The following is a 23,270-nucleotide window of genomic DNA, read 5'->3' as shown; positions in this document are numbered from 1 at the left end:
GAAAAGGATATGATATGGAAACTTTACAAACTTAGTTAAAAAAAGCATATATATTAAAGGAAAAATAACATACTAAATAGTATTACTTTATTAGAGATTTGAGGTTAAAAGTTCATGAAGTTATTAGATAATCTGAACAAAATAAGGATAACAACTTTGTTTTCTTGAACAAGTGAGTGACCAAATGCATTTAACAAAGTACTGCAAGCTAAACACACCATGACATCAACAGAACTAATTTGGTCTTTCCGAGCTAGACTATACCAAACAGTAAAGTACTATGTAACACAAAATATGCAGAGACAATCTATTAGAGACACCTTTAAAAAGCATACTGGAAAACACTAAATCAGTGTCTCTTCAGGATACATTTTGCTCTCTAGTGGGTTGTTTCACACAGAAGGAAATACCACTTACAGATTTATGCCAAACATAAAAGTTCAGAAAATCCAGTCTGAGTATATATTGCGTTAGAAGTGATCGCATCAACCTGCAAACCACTTACCTGCAGCCAGTGAATTACTGACTGAAGATGAGAAGGATTAGAGAGATGCTATTAAAAATATTGTTGGACAGTAAAAGAGAATTTATAAAGAATTCTGAATGCCATGTGTCTCAGTGCAAGGGCAGTGGAACATATAAGAGTCTTTCTCTGACTGGCTGCTGACAGCATTAAATTGATGATGATAAAATGAAAAAGAAAAAAATATTAGGAGTATTTTACATGATAACAATGAGGAACCTCATAACTGAGTTCTGTCTGCCTACACCCTTCTTATTTCTGCTGTGAGAATCTAACGTATGCCTCCAACATTACAAAACCTCTCTTTAATAGCGTAGCACTCTTCTATTTTTCTTCCTATTTAATTATTTAACTTTGGCAGCAGCACAGTATCTGTATTGTAAGAATCAGTATTTGAAACTATCTCAAAAGGATTCTTAATGATTCAGTATAGCATTTATTTACCAGTCAATCTGCAAAGTGGGAATCTGAAAAAAAAGACAGCATTTTCTGTACAGAATTAAGGAAACACAGTAATTTAAAAGTTGATTTATCAATCAATGCAGCCATTATTTGAATATATAAATATATATATAAAATTAATAAACAATATTTGACAATTAGCAAATCTAAAGTATCAGAAAAACAAAATACATACAAGCAGAAATATATCCCATTGCTTAAAATGACTACAAAATTCAAAATTACCATTAGCATCTCACAGTTATAAATTAATTTTATAGCTATTCTTATAGCCATCACCAATGGCAAATTCAACAGAACATACAAAAGTAGCCATAGTATGCTTAGTTATATAAGTCAGAAAAACAATTTGATAGTAAACTGTCCAAGACACATGTTATATGAATTAAATCTGGTAGGACCTTTTCCACTTCAGGTGATTTCCAAGCCATACTTTTCCTAATCACAGTGTTCGAGCTGAAGTCCTCATTTTATTCCCCATTCACCAGTTTTGCACTAATTTACAGTAAAGTATCCCAGCATGGTTCCAGCTGCTCCCAGTCCAACACTGAAGACCCTCAAACAAATCATTTAGGGACATGGTGAGATTCTACCAGTATGTAATTTCAAGGTTGCTATTCAATTATTTTTTTTCATTGCTACTGTTCACTAGCTTTTCAATACCGATCAAATCACTAAGATGGACAAAATAAATTCTGCTGAACTGTACACAGGTTTAGTAAGTTATTAGAAGTAAGAAAAAAGTTTTTTTTTTTTAAAAGCAAGCATTTAAAGCAATCAAATGTGAGATTACTATTTTACGATTTGGTTATCATTGATTTAGTATATTGAAAAAAGAACAGTCATGGTCAAGGTGGCTGCTTGCTTAAAATTGTTTTGTTTATTTACAGAATTTTGTTATTCTTTCTTTTAATACACTAGGCACAGTAGAGAAACAACAAAAATAACTCTTGTAACCTCTCTTAAGAGTTACTATTGATGAAATATAACTCTCCTCCCTGAGAAACTTTACTCTCCTTGGTTTTTAATACAACAGCAGTAGAAACAACAGAAAAGGAGTCTGAGAAGGAACTGTCAGTTACAAGAGAAATAACATTCACTTTACTGTGGGTTATATTTAGCATATGCAAAGCCAAAAAAAGCAATCATTTCACGCCAGTTAGATAAGTACATTAAATCCAGTATAACCAAAAAAAAAAAAAAAAAAAGTGAGCAATTAAATGAATAGCCACAGAATCTGCGAAGTAGAAAACTTCTGTTTTCCTTGTCCAACAAATTAGCTTAAACTGCTCTCATTTTGCTCTGTAGGAGAGAGCTTTTCAAAAGCATTGTTGTCAATATATTGACATTTTTCTACAAAAGCAATATGTTCACTGTAGGTTCATACACTTGAAGACTAGAGGGACTAATATAGTTATGTAATCTGACCTCCTGTAGAATATAACTATGTAACAGTAGAATTATGGACAGTTATAATTCACGTTACCAAAATAAGTTACTGATGCACTGATGTTCCTTAGCTGAAAAAATGATAATAATTTCATATGCATCTGTGGTTATATTTCCTTATACCTTGCAACAATTATAATGATGAAAATACACATTCAGCTTGAAATCTAGCCAATTCTGGAAAATGATTTATGAATAATTTCATATTTTTGTCATAATCTCCCGAGCTTTAAATCCCCTCCCTTGCAGCAATACGAAACACTTCATACACTGAAAGAAAAATGAATATCTGAGGTCTTCATTCCTGGGGAACGAGTAGCCTTTAAACATGACAGCCTTACAGAATAGGCTGCCACTGCTAAACAGAATGAAAACATGAAGAAGAAAAAAGTTTACGTTCTTCGTCAACTGTAAGAACTTCAGTTGTCAATGTAAGTATAGCAGGTTAAAAAAATGGTGCATGAAGTTGTTGTACTGCATCGATGAAATGCTGCTACAGTGATGGAGACAGCCCTGTGCTAAATGTGGTCTGCATGACTGCAAGTACAACACATCACATGACAGTGCATGTCCACACAACACTATAAGTAGAAGACAGCAAGGTATAGTATGAGAAGCTAAGACGAGTACTTTGAAACTGTAATACTAGCAAATGCTGAAAACAAACAAATAATAATAATAAGCATAGGTGTTTAGGGAAGACAGGCTAAAACCAGCCTAAGACCATCAATGATACTGGTCATCCAGGAAGTATACTACCTCAGCTTCAAAGTTGCCTGTACAAGTAATTTTAAAATCCTATGCTATCCCTAAAAAATACTCCTATTTCCTCCTGGAGTTTAAGTCCTTTCCAAATTTGCTTTCAAAGACAAGTATATATTTTAAGTTTCCTCTTTGCACATAGAATAATCCATCAGGTTGGATTAATTTCTGTTTGAGTTGCAGCTCCATAATACACTTTCCTTTGAATGTTCCAGACAGTGAAATTTGCATTTCACCTTCATATGCTTTGAACTAATCTATATACATATATTTCATTTAAAATTTAATCTAGTTAAATTTTTGTGTCTGTATAAAACACTAGTTTTCCAATCTGAAAAATTATATTTCTTAGAATTCCATAAACATAGAAACATCTAAGTTGGAAAAGACATCATCAAGTCTAACCGTTAACCTGACCTAGTGAGTTCAATCATTAAACCATATCCCTCTGTATCACATCTACGTATCTCTTAAACGTGGGGATTCCACCACTTCCCTGGGTAGCCTGTTCCAATGCCTAACCATCCTTTCTGTGAAGAAAGTCTTCCTAATGTCCAACTAAAATTCCCCTGGTACAACTCGAGACCATTTCCTCATGTCCTATTATTTGTCGCCTAAGAAATGAAACTGACATCCTCCTCTCTGCAACCTTCTTTCAGGTAGTTGTAGACAACAATGAGGTTTCCCTTCAACCTCCTCTTCTCCATACTAAACAACCTCAATTCCCTCAGTCACTCCTCACAACACTTGTTTTCTAGTCCCTTATCAAGCTTTGTTGCTCTTCTACCAACTCAATATCTTTCTTATGGTGAAGGGCCCTAAGCGGAGCATAGTACTTGAGGTGCAGTCTCACCAGTCCTACATACAGTCAAGAATCCCATCCCTAGTCCTGCTGGCCACACTATTTCTCATGCAGGCCAAGATGCCCTTGGCTGTCTTGGCCACCTGGGCATACTGCTGGCTCACATTCAGTAGCTGTCGACCTGCACCCCTGGGTCCTTTTCTGCTGGACAACTTTCTAGCCATTCTTCTGCAAGCCTAAACCAATACATGGGGTTGTTATGACCCAAGTGCAGAACCCAGCGTTTACCCTTGTTGAATGTCATGCAGCTGGACCTGGCTCATGGATCTAGCCTGTCCAGATCCCTCTGCAGAGCCTTCTATCCTCAAGCAGATCAGCGGTCCCACCTAACTTGGTATCACCTGTGAACTTACTGAGGGTGCACTTGATCCCCTCATCCAGATAACTGACAAAAATGTTGAACAAAACTGTTGACATTACTGAGCCATGGGATGCACCACTGTTAAAACATTATTTAAGCTTTGACTTAACTTATGGTGATCTTGGTTATCTTGCTTTTCATCATTTTATTTTCCTAAGCAAATAAGCCTAAACTAGCCTTTTCTCCCCCCCTTCCCTCCCCCGGAAGGAGTTAAAGTTCTCCATTTGTGAATTGCTTCTTTCTGAAAGTGCTCTAACTTCCCTTTTGCTGATTTCCACAACAGGAGGTGTCTGACCTGAATCATCTTCAAGGAGAAATCACTTAAATAAGATCTATCATACAGCATCCATAGACAAAAGGAGGTTGCCTCCATTTTATAAACAATCGTGAATCTTAAAGACACTGGCCTAATGAGAACATTTGGACAGTAGATGCAGAGTCAAACTAGCCTAAGTTTGCAACGTATTTTTTTTTTAAATGCTAAAGTACTGAAGGAGTCACAGGAACAGTTCTAACATCTACTAAGTTGCTGCCTGTAGGCTATCATTATGGAGTGGAACTGGATAGGAAACACTATGCAGTAGAGAACAGTTGGAGACAGCCTACTCAAATAGCAATTTAGGCTTCATCTGTCCTTAACTTTTCTTGTAAAGAGGTATTTCTTTTACCTTTTTTTCAGAGGCTTATAAAAATCTTATATGAGGTGACCTTAGAAAGCTATCACAACACTATTAAAAAATATGAAAAAATATTAATAATGTGTCATCTGAGACATTTTATGCATCCCTTAGTTGGTCAGTAATGTGATTTCACCAATAAACCAAAAATTAACGGTGGGGTGGTAACTTAAAATATCTACCTTAAAGTGAAGTCTCATTTAAGCCATCAAGATGTCAGACTTTGGTTTTATGCACCATGAATCTATAAGAGTATTTATAGAAAGATTAGTTCTTAAAATGTATGTATCAAAATGTGTAAAGCGAGATTTTAAAATAATAAATATATAAAAGCATAGCTTACAAAAAAAGTCAGGCATGATGGAAAGTATGTACACAACTTGCATAATGAACAAGTCAATGAATAATATGTGGGAATGAGAAAATAATTAATCTAATCATCTTTACTACTTTGCAATATTCTAGTTTCTAAGCACTGGTCTTACAAGGAAACCAGGAAGCAGAAGCACTCAGAGCATACAAACATCTTTCTGGGGTGATGAAGAACAATGAAAATGTATCTGAAAGACCTGTCAGGGCATGAGAGCCCTGGGAGGAAGAATGTTAACCTCCTCTGCTTCTCAGAGGCTAAGAAAGATAAGCAATAATGAAGATTTCAATAGACTTATATATGTTCTTAAACACATATACATACACATTCACACTCAATCTCATTTTCATCTTTGATACTTTTGGGGCATAATTATTTCCAATTATTGCAAGTCTATGATTTAATTTTGCTTCATTTAGCTAGGGTAAGCCTATTTTTCTTTTACCTTAAAGTCACTTCTGGTAACAAAGCTGTTTCCATATGATCAAACTAATGAAGGTCATTCTGTTCCTTTGGAAGTGTCAAATCAAACAGAATGAACTGAAAACTGTCAAGTGGTTTCCACTAAGCACCAAGTGAATAATTTTTCAGCACTGTGAAGCACGCTTTATACCTTTCTATATAGAGTAGGAGTTAGAGACCAGATTAAGCTGCTAGCACATCTAAAGAAATCACTTTCTTATAACAAGCTATAAGCAACTTCTATGACTGAGCAACAAGAAAGGTATGCAAGAGCTTATTATTTGGCAAATGGATCCTTCAGAATACATTCACTGGACTGTCGAATTCTGATAAAAATATTTATGTATAAAACATTTATTACCTTTTACATGCAAGTTTTCATGATTTTTTTTTCTCTAAATGAAAAAAGGTTCATGGTATTCATGAAAGCGGAAGACCATTTGCTTCCCATTTTTAAAATGTTCCATGACCTGTAGAATTCTGATGTGAGAAGTAAGCAATGTAAAGAGAAGTGAGATTCTTCATGATTTAGTATGAAATAGTTAACAAAACTAAGTGTAACTTTGCTAGAAACCTATAAAAACGAACAAAAGAGTATGTATATGCATATATACTTAAGTATTTACTAGAGAGATGGATAGAGAGATTACAAAATTAACTGATTCATCTTGTTGCCAACAGAGCTTCAAGTAAAGCAGGACATTTATGGAGAAATGGAGTGCCCCAGTCAGTCCTCCGGTCAGCTCAGTCCCACTGCTCATGCAAAGTCTGCAGGGACTCATGCAACCTTAGCAGCAGGATGCATATGGACAAGACACCAGGAGATAATTATCTTGTTTTTGTTCCTGCAGAGACTCACATACTTGGATGATACCAAAATATAACTTTTCAGTAACATTGTACTACAAACCAAAAAGGTTACCAAATGATTTCATCATCTTTCAAAACGTATTTTATTCAGTTTCCTTTGTTGTATGTAGAAAATAGGGACTGTATTACTGAACTCCAACCTAATAATGTCTGATATTTTAGGTACTTTCTTAAATATTCCTCATATAATTATGAAGACGTAATCAGATTTAAAAATGAGATTTAGAATGATGGAAGGTACACCAAAGGGAAGCTACAAGATTATGACTAATCTGATTAACTAGATGAGTATGTAAGTAATCTAGTCACTTAAGTTTTAAACTTATAGGAAAGTTTTCAAATAATAGAAAAAAACATTAATATCTGTATTAAGACTGTAAATATTAATTACAAGTAATTAGGTATTTTGGTATTTATCTTTATTGAAATGACTTTGTTTTTTTCTAGGACTTTGGTTACTTAAGATAAGAAAGGTAAGAAAATAATTTATAATTATGTTTCTAACATCTGTTCACGGATGACAGCATATGTAATCATCACCCTACCTATAAAATATTTAAGAAAACCTTTCCCAGGAGAAATATGGCTTGTCTGTGACTGCATTTAGAAATGGGACATTTAATTAATGAAATCATATTCTGCCTTCACTGAACATAAACAAAAATGCTATTAGCATTATTAAAGTACATTGGCTTTCATATACTAAGGCTTTTGTATTCATGCAAAAACATAATGACATATATGGTAGTTTAAGTCTAGAAATGTGTGAAATTCATTACCTACCTAATGAAGCTTACAGCGAATTTAAGAATTCTTACTGCTACATAACTTTGTGATGCCACCATACATTCATATTTAGTTTCATCTATTTATTTAATTATTTTTTACTTGCAGCAGCCTACTAACTCCTGCTGAGTTTGAGTTTAGACTGAGACTTGCTTTTAAAATATATATGTATTTGCTAATCTGTATACCCATTTGCTTTTATTGATTTACTAGATCCAGCTTGAACTGTATGGGAGGACCCTGGGAGATCTTAAGTACCAAAGTATCTAATAAAATTAAAATGTACTCAGGAATTCTAAGAATGTGTGAATATCAGGTTCAAAGTTACTGAAGTGAAGTTATGCATACCATTTATATTTCTGTTTTCTTCTTCAATAGAAGAAATAATTTCCTTAGGAAACCTCCACTCCCCATAAAAGCTATAAACCAAAAATTCTAAATTTGAAGACTTCAATTAGTTTTGATTCATTTTAGGATAAGTAGCATATATCCTCCTTCTGTTTTTCAACATTAAATATTGTTCCAGCTGTCAGAATAACATCATTCAAAAACTAAGGTTCTACTTACTATAACTCTCAAGGTCCAATTCTTTGCCACTGTAATATTTGCTAATTAAGCTGCATCAGCAAGGGTAAACTGACACACTATGTGCAATGGTCAGTAAGAAACACAGTGGCTCCCAGTCATTGCATTTGTTAGTCTTACCTCTGAGACCATCTGCTGGGCTACAATTGAATTCCAAGACTGGAATTATAGGCCCAGACTACTGTAAATCTTTTACTGTGTCTCTACACCAGAGCTACAAAGTGATTCAACTTCTGAGCCACCCCAGCCTGTACCTCTCAGCAGAAGTAAAGTGGGAGATGATGCCTGAGCTCCATTTGCTTGCCTGCTCAACTGCTACGGAAAAGGGAGTGCTAGCAACAATACTGAGCTTAGCTCAAGAAATGAACCAAAAAATGCCATGCATGCACCAGAGAAAAACAAACAAACAAAAAACACTCAACAGCGGACCACAACAAAACTGTATCTTTGCTTTTGAAAGCACACTAAACTTCCAAATTAACAAGAAGTGACTTCAAAGTAGAAAACATATTTTGAAATACTTCTATGTTCTTTTTTAAGCATAGACTTGGGACATTTTTGTACAGGGATCTTAACTGCATTAACTTAATACATTTATTATTTCATAATTGAAATAAAAAACTATATATTTGTCTTAATTTCAAATTAGAAATTTCATAGCGTAGTAAGTTATCAAATATAAGCTTTCCCCATGGTATCTTTTCAGTGACAGCTTACTAGAAGTTCTAGCACATACAAAATAAAGACTAAAAAGAAAGTAATATTTACACTTCAGACTACACACTATACTGGCAATTACATACTATACTGACAACTAGGGTATAATAGTTATTTCTCTCACAATCATCTTCCTGAGAGAAGAAAAGCATCACATAACACATTCATTCCAAGGACTGTATTACCGGCCAAAACAAAAACTAAATTATGCTTTAGAGTTATGATTACAGTCTTTTAAAAATTTACATTAATATTGAACTAAGTATTTTCACAGGTGAGTTAATTCCTCAAGGATTTAATTTCTTGGTTCTACCTCAGACTGACATATCTCTCACCCTTGCACCTATTTTCTATATACTGCAGGAGATGCTTTCAGTCTGATGCTAGTTAATCCATACTTAGCTTCCCAACACATAAAGTCCCTAATGGCACAAAGCATAAGACTCCGGAACTTAAAATTGCCTAGAAAATGACCCAAAGATTTATTTATTTATTTTTATCAGACCGCTGTGTTTCTTTGGTACAGGATCCTAAACTTCATGAGACACTAAATGGCTTAAGCTTAATCAGCTACAGACAAATGAACACACTTCAAAATCAGTATTTTGACATGGCTGAAACACAGCAAATTTTGAATCTAAACCAAACACTACCTTGAAACATTGTCCAAAACTATGTTCTAACAAGTTCTAACCTTGAACTAACAAGTTCTGCCTTGAAACATTGTCCAAAATAGCAAAGACTTAGGTTTATCATAATTAAAAAAAAAAAAAGGCCAAAAAGCTTGTCTTTCGAACACACAACAGACAAAAACTGGGAGATAAAAGATACTATCCCACCTTTCCTATGTAAAGAATTGATGATTTTCCTGGAGTTACTGTCATTTGACAGTAAGAAAGAAAGAAAGAAAGAGAAAAAAAGAATACATCCAAACCATATGATGCAATACTTTTGAGACTTTTGGACTTCAAACATTAGAAACAATCCTGGAATTTAGCAGGAGACAGAAATCCCATGTCAAAATGAAAAATAATTTTCCACTATTCTGAGCAACCAAACACTCAGACTTTAAGGTTAGACAGTAACTTTATTAATTGCCCATGTGGACCTTGAATAAACACAGCTATAGAATTTCATCAACAGGTAGGGAATTTAAATAGCTTTTTAAGAAATCTTTAATTTTGAAAAATAATTCTTAAAATGTAGAATGCTAAAACAGTTATAAATAGTAGACAGTTGTTTCATTTTTTTCCCCCTTTATTTTTGGATTTCAGATCCAAAAGGAACAGAGGGAATCATTTCAGATACGTACTTGTAATGGAGATGACCACAAGTATGCTACAAGTGGTATAAGTTTAATTTGTAATAGGAAATTATTAATACTACTCCTTTTAACATAGAAAATTAAGTCTTTCCAATATGTAATATATATTGGAAAGACTATATATAATATATAAAACAGAAAGCATTCTTTTCTGATGATCTAGCCCTGATAATCTGATGAGTCATTGGAAAATTCTTCTACCACTGACACGTCTTCAGTGATAGCTTCACACACGTCTTCAGTGATAGCTCTTTATAGTCTCAGCATTTACAAGTTTCAGATTTTAAAAATATTTTATACAAATGTTTATTAACATTTGTTAGTTGAGATTTAATTCAATTTTGAAAGCAAATGTAATTAAAACTAGATATTTTTTTTCTTGTAACACTGTAAATAGGATCACATTAGATACTGTTAAATATGTTGAAGATGATGAAGTAATTCAGTGCTTGCTTTTCCAAAGAACTGCAAATTCTTGACAGAGACCTCACTGTTACATCTATCAAAAAATTATGCTAACACTTTTCTAATTGTCTAAGATAATTAATTAAGTACTTCATATATTGAGACATACTCTCTAATTACCTCACATTTGGCTACTATTGAATTCTTAAATATTCTTCAGAAGGATGTGTTAATATAGATTTTGGAGACAATAGAACAAATTAGTAGGAGCTGGAGTCTCATCCTGTGTGGCAGTTCCTTACCTTTCCTTTACGTTTTGCTTATTACACATTTGCAAATAAAGTCGCTTCTTCCTGAAGCCACTGAGACACTGTTCTGTCTCCTTTACTTAAAAAAAAAAAAGAAACAAAAAAAAACTCCTTCAGATTGTTAACATGCATGCGGAGTTCAACTAACGTCAAAGATTTTTACAAAGACATTAAGAACAAAGACAGGTAGTTACATAAAAACAGTGTGATGAAATATGGCTCCCCTCGAGAATAAAAAAAGAAGATGCCCCAAACAACACTATTAATAGGACTTATCTTAGTAGGGAAGCAGACAACAGTACTTGAGGTACGGAATTACCTGCTGACAGCCTGTAAATAAGATTTTGTTTGCTCACACTTCTAGGCAACAGCAACTTTCTGGTGACTGGGTAGGCTGAAGGCTAGAGAGGCTGAAGACTTACACACTTTAGTCCTTTTACTACTTTTTTTTTTTCAGCTCTACCATCCCAGTCTCCAAGCCTCTCAAGAGTAAGCTGCAGAATATTAAATAAGCTTAAATTTTCTTGGCACTTTAAATTTCTTTTTTTTTTTTTAAATTTTTATTTTTTGGTCTGTATTCTGACTGACCACTTGTATCAATTCACTCAATCCCTAAATGATGACTAATAGAGGTTAAAAAAATACACAAAACAGAGTCAGACACCAGCTCTGTGTCTGGTGCCATAGCAGATCCTTCCCTAGACTAAGTGGGAAGTATTTTCTCTTTCTGATGAGGGTATATCACCAAGCTATCTTCATGGTCACATCACATAGTAACAGGTAACAATTAGCATGAAGCACTCCCCTTCCAAAGAATGCTTTCCTTATTCAGAGGTATGGGAAATTTATTTATTTATTTAACTTTTCTGATCCTGGACAAAATTATTAAAGAATGAAATTGTTATTTCCATGTTGCTCTTTCTAAAAGACTTTCTTTCTGCAGCACAGAGTTGCACTACACACCAGACTTATTTTTTGCTGTTCACAAGCTCACAGTTACCAGAGAAGTCACTTTTAGTCAGATTTCCGTATTAAAAATTTGGTCTACCATTATGCTCTTCTAACTTTTGGGGAGGACAGACAATATATTTTACTAATACTTACAATCTGGGCAAAATTAAGTGTCTCTATGAGGCACAGAAATCCAGGATGCTGTTCTCCAAAAGCTGAATTCTAGAAAAATAAAACTTACGAGACCATTCCTATCTATTTAAATTACCTATCTAGAATTAAATAGCTATGTTCCACCTGAATTTCCATGCAACACAAAGTTCAGTAATTATCTAACTCTCTTCACAGGCATTACAAGGTGAGCAACACTAGCATAGCCAACAGCACTGAGCTCACCTAATGCACTTAGGAGCTCTGGGGCTATGAAAGAAGCTGTGCCTCTTTTACTCACGAATACACCCAGAAATGGAGAAACGTCATCTTCTTGAAGCCTCGCTGCTTTTGGGAGCACTGAAGTAGGCAGTTTAGATATCACCTTTTGTTCACTAAAATATATGATATATGGTGTAATAAGTAATACATAACTCTAATTCCCCAATCACTCAGACATTTCTGTGGCACGTTATTTCCCACGTTTAAGCATCATCTCTCCCCAGTGTTCCAAAATAACTTCTTATTCCTTCTTAAAACATCCAATAGCTTTGTTGCAAATGCTACAGCAGCAAATCTGTGCCAAGGAAGTGATTTCAAATATGGCACTCTTCCCATTAACATGCTATTGCTTTCAAACACAAAGTTTTATCTTTTTCCTATTTATTTATTCTTTAGCAACAAGTAGTTTCTCTTATCTTTCATTTCCATGAAGGCATAGAAGTCTCACAAAATAAACAGAGCTTCAGCTGTAAAGAAGTACATCAGGAGGATTAATAAGGTTTGCATCTTTATGACATAGGAAAACTGTTAACCAGTTTCTTTAAAAGTTCTTGAAATATTTGGAATCCAGCAAATACTAGGGTTCATTCAGTAATTTAGCTCAAAAAATAAACAAGATAACCAGGCAAACTATATATAAATACAGTTTTCTTCTTTTACAGTTTTCTTTCACAATCTGGGTAACTAGAAGCTTTACTACTGTATGATAAATTCCAGATTGTATGAATTTGTATTTTCAAGTGGTAAACTTGAAATACAAGTGGTATTCAATAGCTCTGAATGAAAACTACATGGATGGCAGTACAACAGAAACAGCTATTTTAAGATGCCAAGAAGAACAGTACAGCTGTAATTCACTATGGAGTTTCCATACATTTTGTTGTGAAAGTGATGATGCGTTGATGATGTTGCCATAAAGCTGTCAAATACAGCAAATGATCCAATAAAGGCACTTTTATGGAGTTGCACAGAGAGTCTCAGTTTTTTTTTTTTTTTCAGATGACTTCAAGCACAGCTCTCCTAACAATCAATTATAAAATATAACTTCTTTTTTCAAAAACCAACAATCTCACTGTTCTGGAAGACATCATCTACAGACTATCCATACATTTGTGTTTTGGTTTAAGAAATTGTCAAAACAAACTTCAGAAGGAATCATTTAGGCCTCAGTAATGTAATTCTTCATAAATATTCTTAATTGAACGGTTTGCATTTAATGCTACCATTCACTTATTTACTGCAATAGAGCTTTATTGACCTCTCAAGTGAAGATATCTTGAGAGTTCACTATTTTTCACACAATTGCTTAAGAAAGATGTGTGTTACTTTAGCTTATAATCTTGAAATTGAAATAATCTTGAAGATTCTTTGGTCAGTAAGAGATTGTTTCCTCATAGAGTTCTATAAATATTCATCTTCATACCTCCTCTCTATCACTTACACAGCCAGAAACCACAGTACAAAATTGGGATGTAAATTACTAGCAAAGTAAAAACACAGAAAGGTTATTCACTGTTATCTTTGCATGTGTGTGAACACAGCAGTAGGAAGGCCTGCTATTTAAAGTTTCTTACATTTCCAAGATCTAGCAAGATCTAACGTATCTTTTGTAATTACTTTCCTAATTCTGATTCTAAGACTGTATTTTATCTTTTTTAAAACTCTTGCTATATTTGTGTATTGACTCATTACTGGCTTTATGTATTCTATGTATAGGAACTGATAGAAAATAAAAGGACTTTTCAAATATACTTACTGTCTATAAACTCATTCAGCTTAAGAAACAATGTTTTCATCAACAGTAAAATAAAGTGTTTTGGAGCCGTGATGCATTATGTAATGAAAATTATTATTGTATAGCATATGGTTCTGTTAGAATAGAATGCTTTATTGAGGACAGTAAAAGAGTAGAGATGTGTCTTGCTTTTTCCCAGGACTTTTTCTCAAGACTAAACGTAATTATTAATATTTGGTATTCTCCAATGTGTAAGTTGCAAACTAGAATAAACAGGGATTTAAATATAACATTGTGTAAAAACTATACAATCTTTACTTTATATACCCAAGCTTTTTAAATAGCACAGCTCCTGTAATTTCATACTTCAGAGGAAAATGAATCAATTTTGAAAAAAAACTTCAGAGGAAATGAATCAATTTTATGAGCTTCTCCTGAATTTATGTTTTTATTTTATAAAGATTAAAGCTATGCAATATTATGACAATTCTGTTTAAAAATAACCTCCCAACCTCTTTGACTTTTTTGCAATTCTTAGTAGACGTTGTCTATTAAACTTTTTTTTGCTTGCTTTATTTTGTGTAAAATGTGTACCTTGTTCGATTTTATAAATGGCAAATCAATTTGCTATTTATCAAAGGCAATAATAGTTTTCAAATGTAATTCAAAGACTTTAATGAGTATAATAGACATATTTATGTAAGCAGTGTGACTTAAGAGTTACCGGTATAAGCACAAAAGCCAGAATCTTCAGGGTTTTCATTCCAGTTGATGACATATTGACCTGTCCTTTGACCAAGAGACTCTCAGTATTCGTATCAATTCAGTGATATTGGCCAGATGATTTTTTTTTTAATACCACCTTAATAGCAAAAGGTAATGAACAACATATTCATAGGAATTAGCTGATATTCTCAGGTTTTCACTTCTCAGAGTGTGAGATGCCCTACTTTAGCATGTGGGAGAGGCGGTCACTGGCTATAGCTGACTGTCAGTTCATATGCGACACACCAGCACAGTGCAGCACCATGCTCCCCTTTATTCTTGACGTGATCCAATGCATTTGGCACCTGATTTGTGACATTAAAGAAGGCTTCATGTGTGAGTGATACACAGATGCAGTGGAGCATGAATGGTACAATGCTGATGCACAGGTCATGAAACTGGATAAATTTGAATCAGTGCTAAGACATAACCATGGTAACCCATTCGCATTCATGGAGAGAGAGAAAAAACATAGGAAATGGGGAACAGTCTGTGATAGGCAGAGGGAGGACTTGCACTAGGATTCTGGTATTAAGTCCAAGTAAAATGGGAAGGATGCTCTATAAAACTGTGAGGAAGGTGCAGACCTTAACAAGCAGAGCAGTTTCTCTGGCCCAAGCTCAGCTCCCCCAGTGAGCAAGATTCCTGGGGAAGGACCAGGGGCATCATCCTAGGCTACACTCAGTGTGTGCTGGTCTGCAAGGCAAAGCAACTGCACTAGGTGGGAGCCCTGTACAGCATAGCAGGCTTCAGAAGCCTGTGTTGGAGCACACACAGCTCTTTTGCTGAAGGCAAGGACAGTCCTTCTATATTCAGCACTGTGAAGGAGTGCAACAGAACTACCCCAGCAGTAGCTGCTGCAAGAACAAGTGGATCCTGTCTATACAGATAATAAGCAGGCCTGTCTCCAACTAAACTGAGTAGTATGCTTCTTCTTCATATAACATACAGGAAGAAAATAACACAAAATATAAACATTACTAAAGTTCTTTACTTAAAGAAATGCTTGGCATAACAGTAGTGCACATTTGGCTATGTTAGGGAAAAACAAAAACCAACCAACCAACAACAACAAAAAACTTGTAAGTGTCACATCATAAAGTCCTAACTATTTTTTTTCCCCCAGAAATATCAAGGTCTCTTTAAAATTCAGAAGTAGTAAATAACTCTTGAATAGTGTTTAGTATCTACAATTATATAAACTAACTAAGCATGAAAAAAAAATCTTGAATCTAGTTTGCTGCCTCAGAAGACCGGATCAAAATTATTCATACTTTGTCTTTCCATTGCAGAAACTCAGACCTATTTCTAATGGTAAGAAATATTTGCTTACTTCTAACCTTTCATGAACAACAACAGGGTAACATTAGAAGATGCTATACATGTATTTACTGTATAAGATGCAGATTTGCATTAAAGGATATTGACAGTGATATTGACAGTTTCACCATAGAAAATTAACTTCTAAATCAGTTCAAAACAAATCATGTATACTTTAAGTTTAAAGCCAGCTAATTGTTTTGGAAGCTTTTATAGATAAGAAAATCTATGAAATTATCATGTATCATACATTCATCACACCACAAGCCACAAATGCAAGCTGTAATATAGTTGGATTACCACATATTCTTTCATGATTCAGTCTGATAGCTTTGATAGCTTTGTATTTTATTTATTTATTTTTGCTATGTGAGTAAGAAGCATTTAATCTATCTTAGAAAGCAATTTCACTTAAACTGAAGTGCAGTTTTCCAACAGAAGGAAATTTAGTCTAGCATACAATTCTCGTGAGGGCTTACAGGAATTATGCTTGCATATAATGTAAAGTCTACAATTCTTATCATCAGAAGACTTGCCTCAAAATTAAAAATGAAAACATATAATATAAAATACTGATGGGAGTATGACATACTGGCTTTGAAGGAGATACGTAACGTTGAGGTGTATGTACAAAGTGTCTGAACTCAGTTGAGTATGTGATTTTAAAATTAATTTGCATGTTAAGCAGGAATAAGTTCTTACGTAACATCTATTACGTACTATCCATTTCTCCTCAAACTTCAAATGAAATGAATACATCTCTCTGAGTTGTAATTTTTCTACTTTACACTGCTTTTGGTTAATTCTGAAAAGGAAGTCAGAACTGAAGAACTGACACAAACCTAGTATGCATCATCAGGCATATGCCACCTTAGGGGAGATGAAAGAAGAAGCTGCAAGGCTGCAACTGTACTGCAGGTGTTGAACTGAAAGCTTCTTACAAGCTCATGGCTATACTCTATGATTTATTTATTTCTGTCATCTTCTTTTAAGAATAACGGTATTTCATTATCTATGGTGATCACATTCTGTATTTTCTGCAAAATTTCAACTACAAAGACAAGCAATACGAAGTTTAAGGTGAAAATCTTGAAATCTGTGATCACTGACTTTCACTTGCATAATAGAAATCTATGTGGTTCTGGAAAATCTCTGAGAACTGTCTTCCAATGGAACTCTCCCATTCATGACAAATGCATATGTCTAAAAAAATATAAAGCTTATCAAGTATTACAACATCTTTCGTATTTCCTACAATGTCATATGATAGCAGAATCATCACTTACTGCGGTCAGTAATTATTGTTCTGGCCTCTTGATTGCTTGTCTTGTTTTTTAGATTTTGTGCTGCAGTTATTAGTTCATCCAGCTGGGGACGTCTTTGCTCCAGATCCTGTAGTATTGCCTAGTTGCACAGAAATACAAAAAAATAAAATAAAGGAAAAAGCATGTAGAGCTGTTGAGAAGACCATGTGTAGGGACTTTTTGCTGAGCGACCTTGATTTAAAGCAGAAAACCCTTTTGCAATTTCAAATCTAATGAAGAATTTGGTCTGGACCTTCCAAATATTGTCACTACTCTTTATGTGCAAATATAGAATATATTTCTTATATATATATATATATATATATATATATATATATATATAAGAAAAATCGTCTACTTTATATAGGCTTCATTTATAATGGTGATTACAATATAAATATAAAATGACAACCATTCTTCATTTTTAACCAATCAAATTACGCAATGGTAAGCCTAAACCTATAAATCTATATAAACCTTTCTCTCTGCAATGCTATAGAAAGGATACTATTTTCTTAGACTATACTTTTTTTTTTTTTTTTTTTTTTTTTTTTTAAGATATAGGGGTTTACTTTCTTATCAGATTAGCCAGGATTTTTCTAATAGCTCAAGAAGTCTAATTAACACTGTTTGTTTCTTAACATTTTAAGATTTAATTACTTTCTATTGGTTTAAAGCCAATGCATGACTGTTTATATTAATTTTTCTGTCCTGACACCTTACCTAGAAGAAAAATAATCACCAGTCACAGTAATTTATGTTGGTCAAGATGTTATATAAAGCTCAGGCAATCTAACTAGTAAATCAGAAGGGGATCTACAGCTACTCACAGGGAAAAAGATGGGCTTCAGAATAATGAACCATAATCTTCATGAGGTAATAAATACTGAAACATAACAGTTTTATACACAAACAAAATGAGAACTCAAGAAAAGTAAGCCATATAAGATTTATGCATATATTAGTTTAATTTACATTGAAGGATTAGGGAACAGCAAACAAGGAATCAGATCAATAGTTTCCCAGATAAAAATCATCTAAAGCATGTACTTAAAAGACAATGACCAAATATAGCAACTTCAAGCTCCTGTAATGTAGGTTTGCAGAATTAGGAGTTAGAAGTTATTTATGATATTTATTACCAAATTATGACAAAATAATGTTTTGACTCACAATTCTGAGTCACCAGAACACAGGAGCATGTTGGCATACTGCTAGCAGGTACAACAGTATATCAATGCCAAGCTGACAAAAAAGGTCACTGGAGGATTTTTATTTTTTCAGATTTCTTATGTGGATAATAGTTAGATAATCTGTTAGTATACTCACCTGTTTACAGACATCTGTTTGGACTGTTTTGTCTAAGTATTTTTTTCTTAAAATGCTTTTATTCTAAATAATCATACTTTATTTTAAAACTGTAATTCACTAATTGCAGTGTATAAAATAGACCTGCAGCATCTGACCTTAAATTTGGTTCTCCAACCTAGATTAGAGTTGCATAATTTCACCAAGTTGAAGGTGACAGTTAAAGAACTAATATCATTTCCTGTTCAAGGGAATTATCAAAAGAGCATGAGCATCAAAGAAGAGAGCATCAAGAGCGCTTCCATTAAGTACAGCATGCATCATCAAGAGCAAGCTATAAACTGCATAGAATTTCAGTTTTGTTCAGTTATAAACTCTTCAGAAAAAAAAAAAAAAAAAGTAATTTTCAGGATACACATCCAGTTGTACCCTGTGAAATTCCAGCCTTTAACTTCTGCATCAGAATTTCCTTGAAAGTCTATTATAACTGACTTTCTAAACTCACACATACATAGCTTTGGATGGTATTTTCACTTCTATACTGATTGGATTGCATACAGAGACACTCAGTTAATGCAGCAGATTGAGTAATTAAGGAAAGAACAAATATCTCATTAGAAGTCACTCCTTAGTGAAAGTATTTAAGAAAAAGGAATAAAATCTACTGATGCAGTTACTACCTCTAGATATCTATGTGTCCTCAAAATTGTATTTTCAAGGAAGACAAGTTAATGAGTGACATGAATTTTACATTAGAAAAAGCAGTCCCATTGCAGCCTAATAACATCTGCATTATATACATTACTAAAATGGACCGTGCAGAAGGAACATTAAAGTAAGTACAACATGTACAGATAATTGTGTGGCCTCTAAAGTAATATTTCCCTTCTCCTACCCCGAAACTGTTTAGAAGAGGACAAGCAAATTATTCTAAGGTCTTACACCAAGAGTGACTCCCAGATCGTTCTGTAACACACACACACACACATATATATATATATTAATTTCATACATTTAATATAATGATTTATCTGATCCAGCCTAAATCTCCAAACAGATTAAATACTATGTTAGCAGCAAAGAAGAAAGCTTTTACTGTACGATATAGAAAGAAACAAAACAATAGGTAAGAATGGCTCAGTAAGAATCCTTTCAGTACAAAAATGAGCACCAGGTATGCCTAAATGCTGTGTTGAATGATTTACGTGCAAGACCTATTAGCTATTCTTGAACTACACATTTCAAAAAACAACAACAAAAAAGCAACACTTCTTTAAAGTTTTTCTTGTTTGTTTGTTTGTTTGTTTTCCTAACTCTGCTGCTTTCTTGGGTAGAAAAGTCTTGTCCCTGTATGGAATGTGAGGACATCCTTCCCTTTGCCATTTAATGGGAATAAAATTACTGTCTGCCAGACGTACTAATGTGTTTTTTTGAAAGGTCGGGAAGGGCATTTTGAAATCTTTATGCTACAAAAAGATCTGAAGATTCTTGGTCCTGTCAAGGAGACAATAATGTACACAGAGCAGATGCTTTTTTCTCAAGTCTTAAAAAGATTGCTCAGAATAAGGAAAAAACAATGTTAATCAAATCAATACATTCTTTCTTTGATTCACTGTCTGCACAGAACCTTACTCAAACAAGGTACAATGTTTCTGTCGCTAAAAAAAAAAAAAAAAAAATCAGATAAAATTGGTACAATTTCACCATGTGGGATCTAAGTTGCACATACACATACAAAACCTAATGGAAGCCTGGATTGAAGTAGTTGGTAAAATACACGATTCCTGAGCCTTCCTGTGATCCTGTAGCATAAACATAAACAGTAACACTTGAACTCTACTCATCTTTCTTGAAGTTATTATCAAAATCAGAAAAATCTTCATTGACTGGAGAAATTACTCATACAAATTGACTTTGTGGGTAACAAGAGAGAAGTGCTTTGATGAACATGCAATAAAAAAAAAACACTAAACATGAGTTTGGGGATGGAGGGGGGGGAAGAGGGAATATATATATATGGAGACACTATAAAAACTTTTACAAATTCAGTCAACTATTTAAGGTTGTAAAACTAGATCCTCAACTGGAAAGCAGAAACTAGTAGAAGATGTTGTTACAACAGCCATGGGAAGAAAAACTCCTTAATAGTGGCACCCTGGTGGAAGGGCAGCAGATGTAACAGACCAGATGCCTCTAATTTGGAATGTCAGCACACTAAATGAAATCTTCTATGCTATTTAGAAATGGGTAATACAAAAATAAAAGTTATTATGAAATAATTTTCAAAATAAGTTCAGCAGAAATCTGTCTAGTCTCCATCAGATCACCGAAAGCAAGGGTACAAACATTTGGGGAGTCATCAACAAAAAAAATATTTTTCTTTCATAAACACTTTCTTATAATTTCCTGTTACTATTATTTACCTGATGTTCTGTAAAAGTACAAGAATGTATGCTGTAAAACATTAAAAACCATATTTTAATCAATAAATATGTGTTACGTGTAGGCCAACAGGTGTAGGTTAACAATGAACAGGGATTATGGATAAGTACAGTTGCAGAAATACAACTTTAAACCCCCAAAGAGCTGTGTTTTTTTTTTTGTTGTTTCTTATATATATATATATATATATATATTTATGAATTCCAAAGCAATGGTGCTTGGTGACACCCCAGTATTTGAAAAATGAGGTTCAGTCATCAAACCTGCCTACGTTTTGTTAGAAAGCAATGCTACTCACTCTCAACAATCTTCCCACATTTGTGAACAGCAGCTGCTCAAAAGAAAGATCCAATTTTCAGGTTCCTAAGTTTTATGATTCCTTTACACAAAAGGAGGGTTAAGTTATGTATCAAACTGTTTAAGTCAGCAACAGAAATAACTTGTATAAAAATTTCTAAAAAGTAAACCAAAAACTGGAAGATATGAAGAGTGAAAAATTAAACATTGAAATGCAAGGCTTGGGATTGAGAATTAAAATATTCTCTACCTTTACAACATAGTATCCTTCAGCCTGTATATTTGTCACTCCAGCCATATGTTCTGCAGCTTATGTACAATAAAGCATAGGACCTCTAAAATCTATTTATTTATTTCTGACTTAAGACAGCTAATAGCAAGTAATTGAAAGGCTGATGTTGGCTAAAAAAGAGATGTAGAGCAGACCCTCCTGATTAAGAGTAAATTGGAAGTGGTGAAGACTAAAATTTCCCAGCTGTTTGTGATGGTTTGATTAGGATCACCTCCAACCTTGTTTATTGAGATGAACCAATGGACCACAAAAGCAATTCTTGAGTTAAACAATTAATATGGGAATGGGAACAAGAAAAAAGATACATTTTTCTTCTTATGAACCTAGTCCTTCCTCCAAACTCATGATGTTATTCTTTGAATAAGCATAATTCCATTAAACAGTTGTTGAGGAAATGTTTTTTCTCATCTTTTGAAAAATCTTAGAAACCAAATCTTAAGTTTAAATAAAAACTGAATCAATTATTTCCTAAGCAAAATGTATAGCCATGATAACTTAATTAAACCAATTGAATTTCTTAAAGCTGGTTGGCTCTCTAAAAATAATGTGTTATATACACACCTAGAAAGAGAAAAAAGCCTTGGAAAAAAGGCTTGCTAATAATTCCAAAAAATGTAGATATGCTACACCTACAATTCATCTACATAATAGAATTGGCTTTGTTAAGTTATTCCACCCGAGCAAAATTTGAATTTGTTTTCTTGTCACTAAGCAGGAAGGGAGTAAGAGAGAAAGTGATTGTTTACATACTCTCTGCATTTAAAAAAAATATGAAGTAATTAAAGTAATTAAATGCAATGGAGTTCTCTTTTCAAGACAAGTTTTGTTTTGGCTATTAGCTGTTTCATGTTTTCCCTTCAAAGCATGCATAATTTTAAGAAAATAAGAAGAGCTAGACTTACTATTCAACAGCATTGCTAGCTGATTGGTACCTGTCAGTGAAATCAAAACATTAACAGATGGGGCACTATGACCTGAGTAATTTATATAGCTTAAGTTTTCATAAGCACTTATTTTTATGCCCACTCCAGAACTGCCTGTGCAGCTCTCACCACTGGTTTAGTGAATATATCAACACCATCAGTGCTTTTGTGGGAAAGCCACAAGTGACAACTTACCAGGTGTCTCACTAGAGGCACAAAAAAGCATCGTAGAACTCTTCATATGATTTTTGTGACAGTAAATCAACAAATTTGGTGGCATTATGAACGTCTGAGAAATGCTCTTGTACAACATGAATTCTGATTCATAACAGGAAGTTATGACAGCAAAAAGTTCAATGTGCTTTTGACATATGCTAACAAAGCCAAGCAGAATGGAGAGTAATTGATTTAAAACTCCATGCTTTGACCAACAATGTAAGGTGATGGTGATGGCTAGAGCTGGGAGAACTCTCACCCTCTCTCTTCCTCCCCAGTTCACCATCTATAGAAAATGACTTTGGGAGCAGGCATTGCCTAGGGAAAAAAAAAAAAAAAAAAAAAAAAAAAAAAAAAAAAAA

General features: G+C 33.8%; 1 protein-coding gene across 11 annotated transcripts in view; it reads right to left on the bottom strand.

Annotated features, from left to right (window-relative positions):
- DMD (dystrophin) overlaps positions 1 to 23,270 on the bottom strand; it is a 1,227,136-nt gene that overhangs the window by 283,249 nt on the left and 920,617 nt on the right. For all 11 annotated transcript variants that reach the window (XM_035333326.1, XM_035333348.1, XM_035333385.1 and 8 more), the window contains one exon: positions 17,413 to 17,530. In XM_035333326.1, coding sequence (XP_035189217.1) covers positions 17,413 to 17,530 — 118 coding nt within the window. The remainder of the gene's footprint in view (positions 1 to 17,412; positions 17,531 to 23,270) is intronic.

This window comes from Oxyura jamaicensis, chromosome 1, assembly GCF_011077185.1.
Source record: "Oxyura jamaicensis isolate SHBP4307 breed ruddy duck chromosome 1, BPBGC_Ojam_1.0, whole genome shotgun sequence".
In the NCBI taxonomy this organism is placed as follows: domain Eukaryota; kingdom Metazoa; phylum Chordata; class Aves; order Anseriformes; family Anatidae; genus Oxyura; species Oxyura jamaicensis.
Note: the sequence above shows the minus strand (reverse complement) of the source record. Positions and strands in the feature narration are given on the sequence as shown.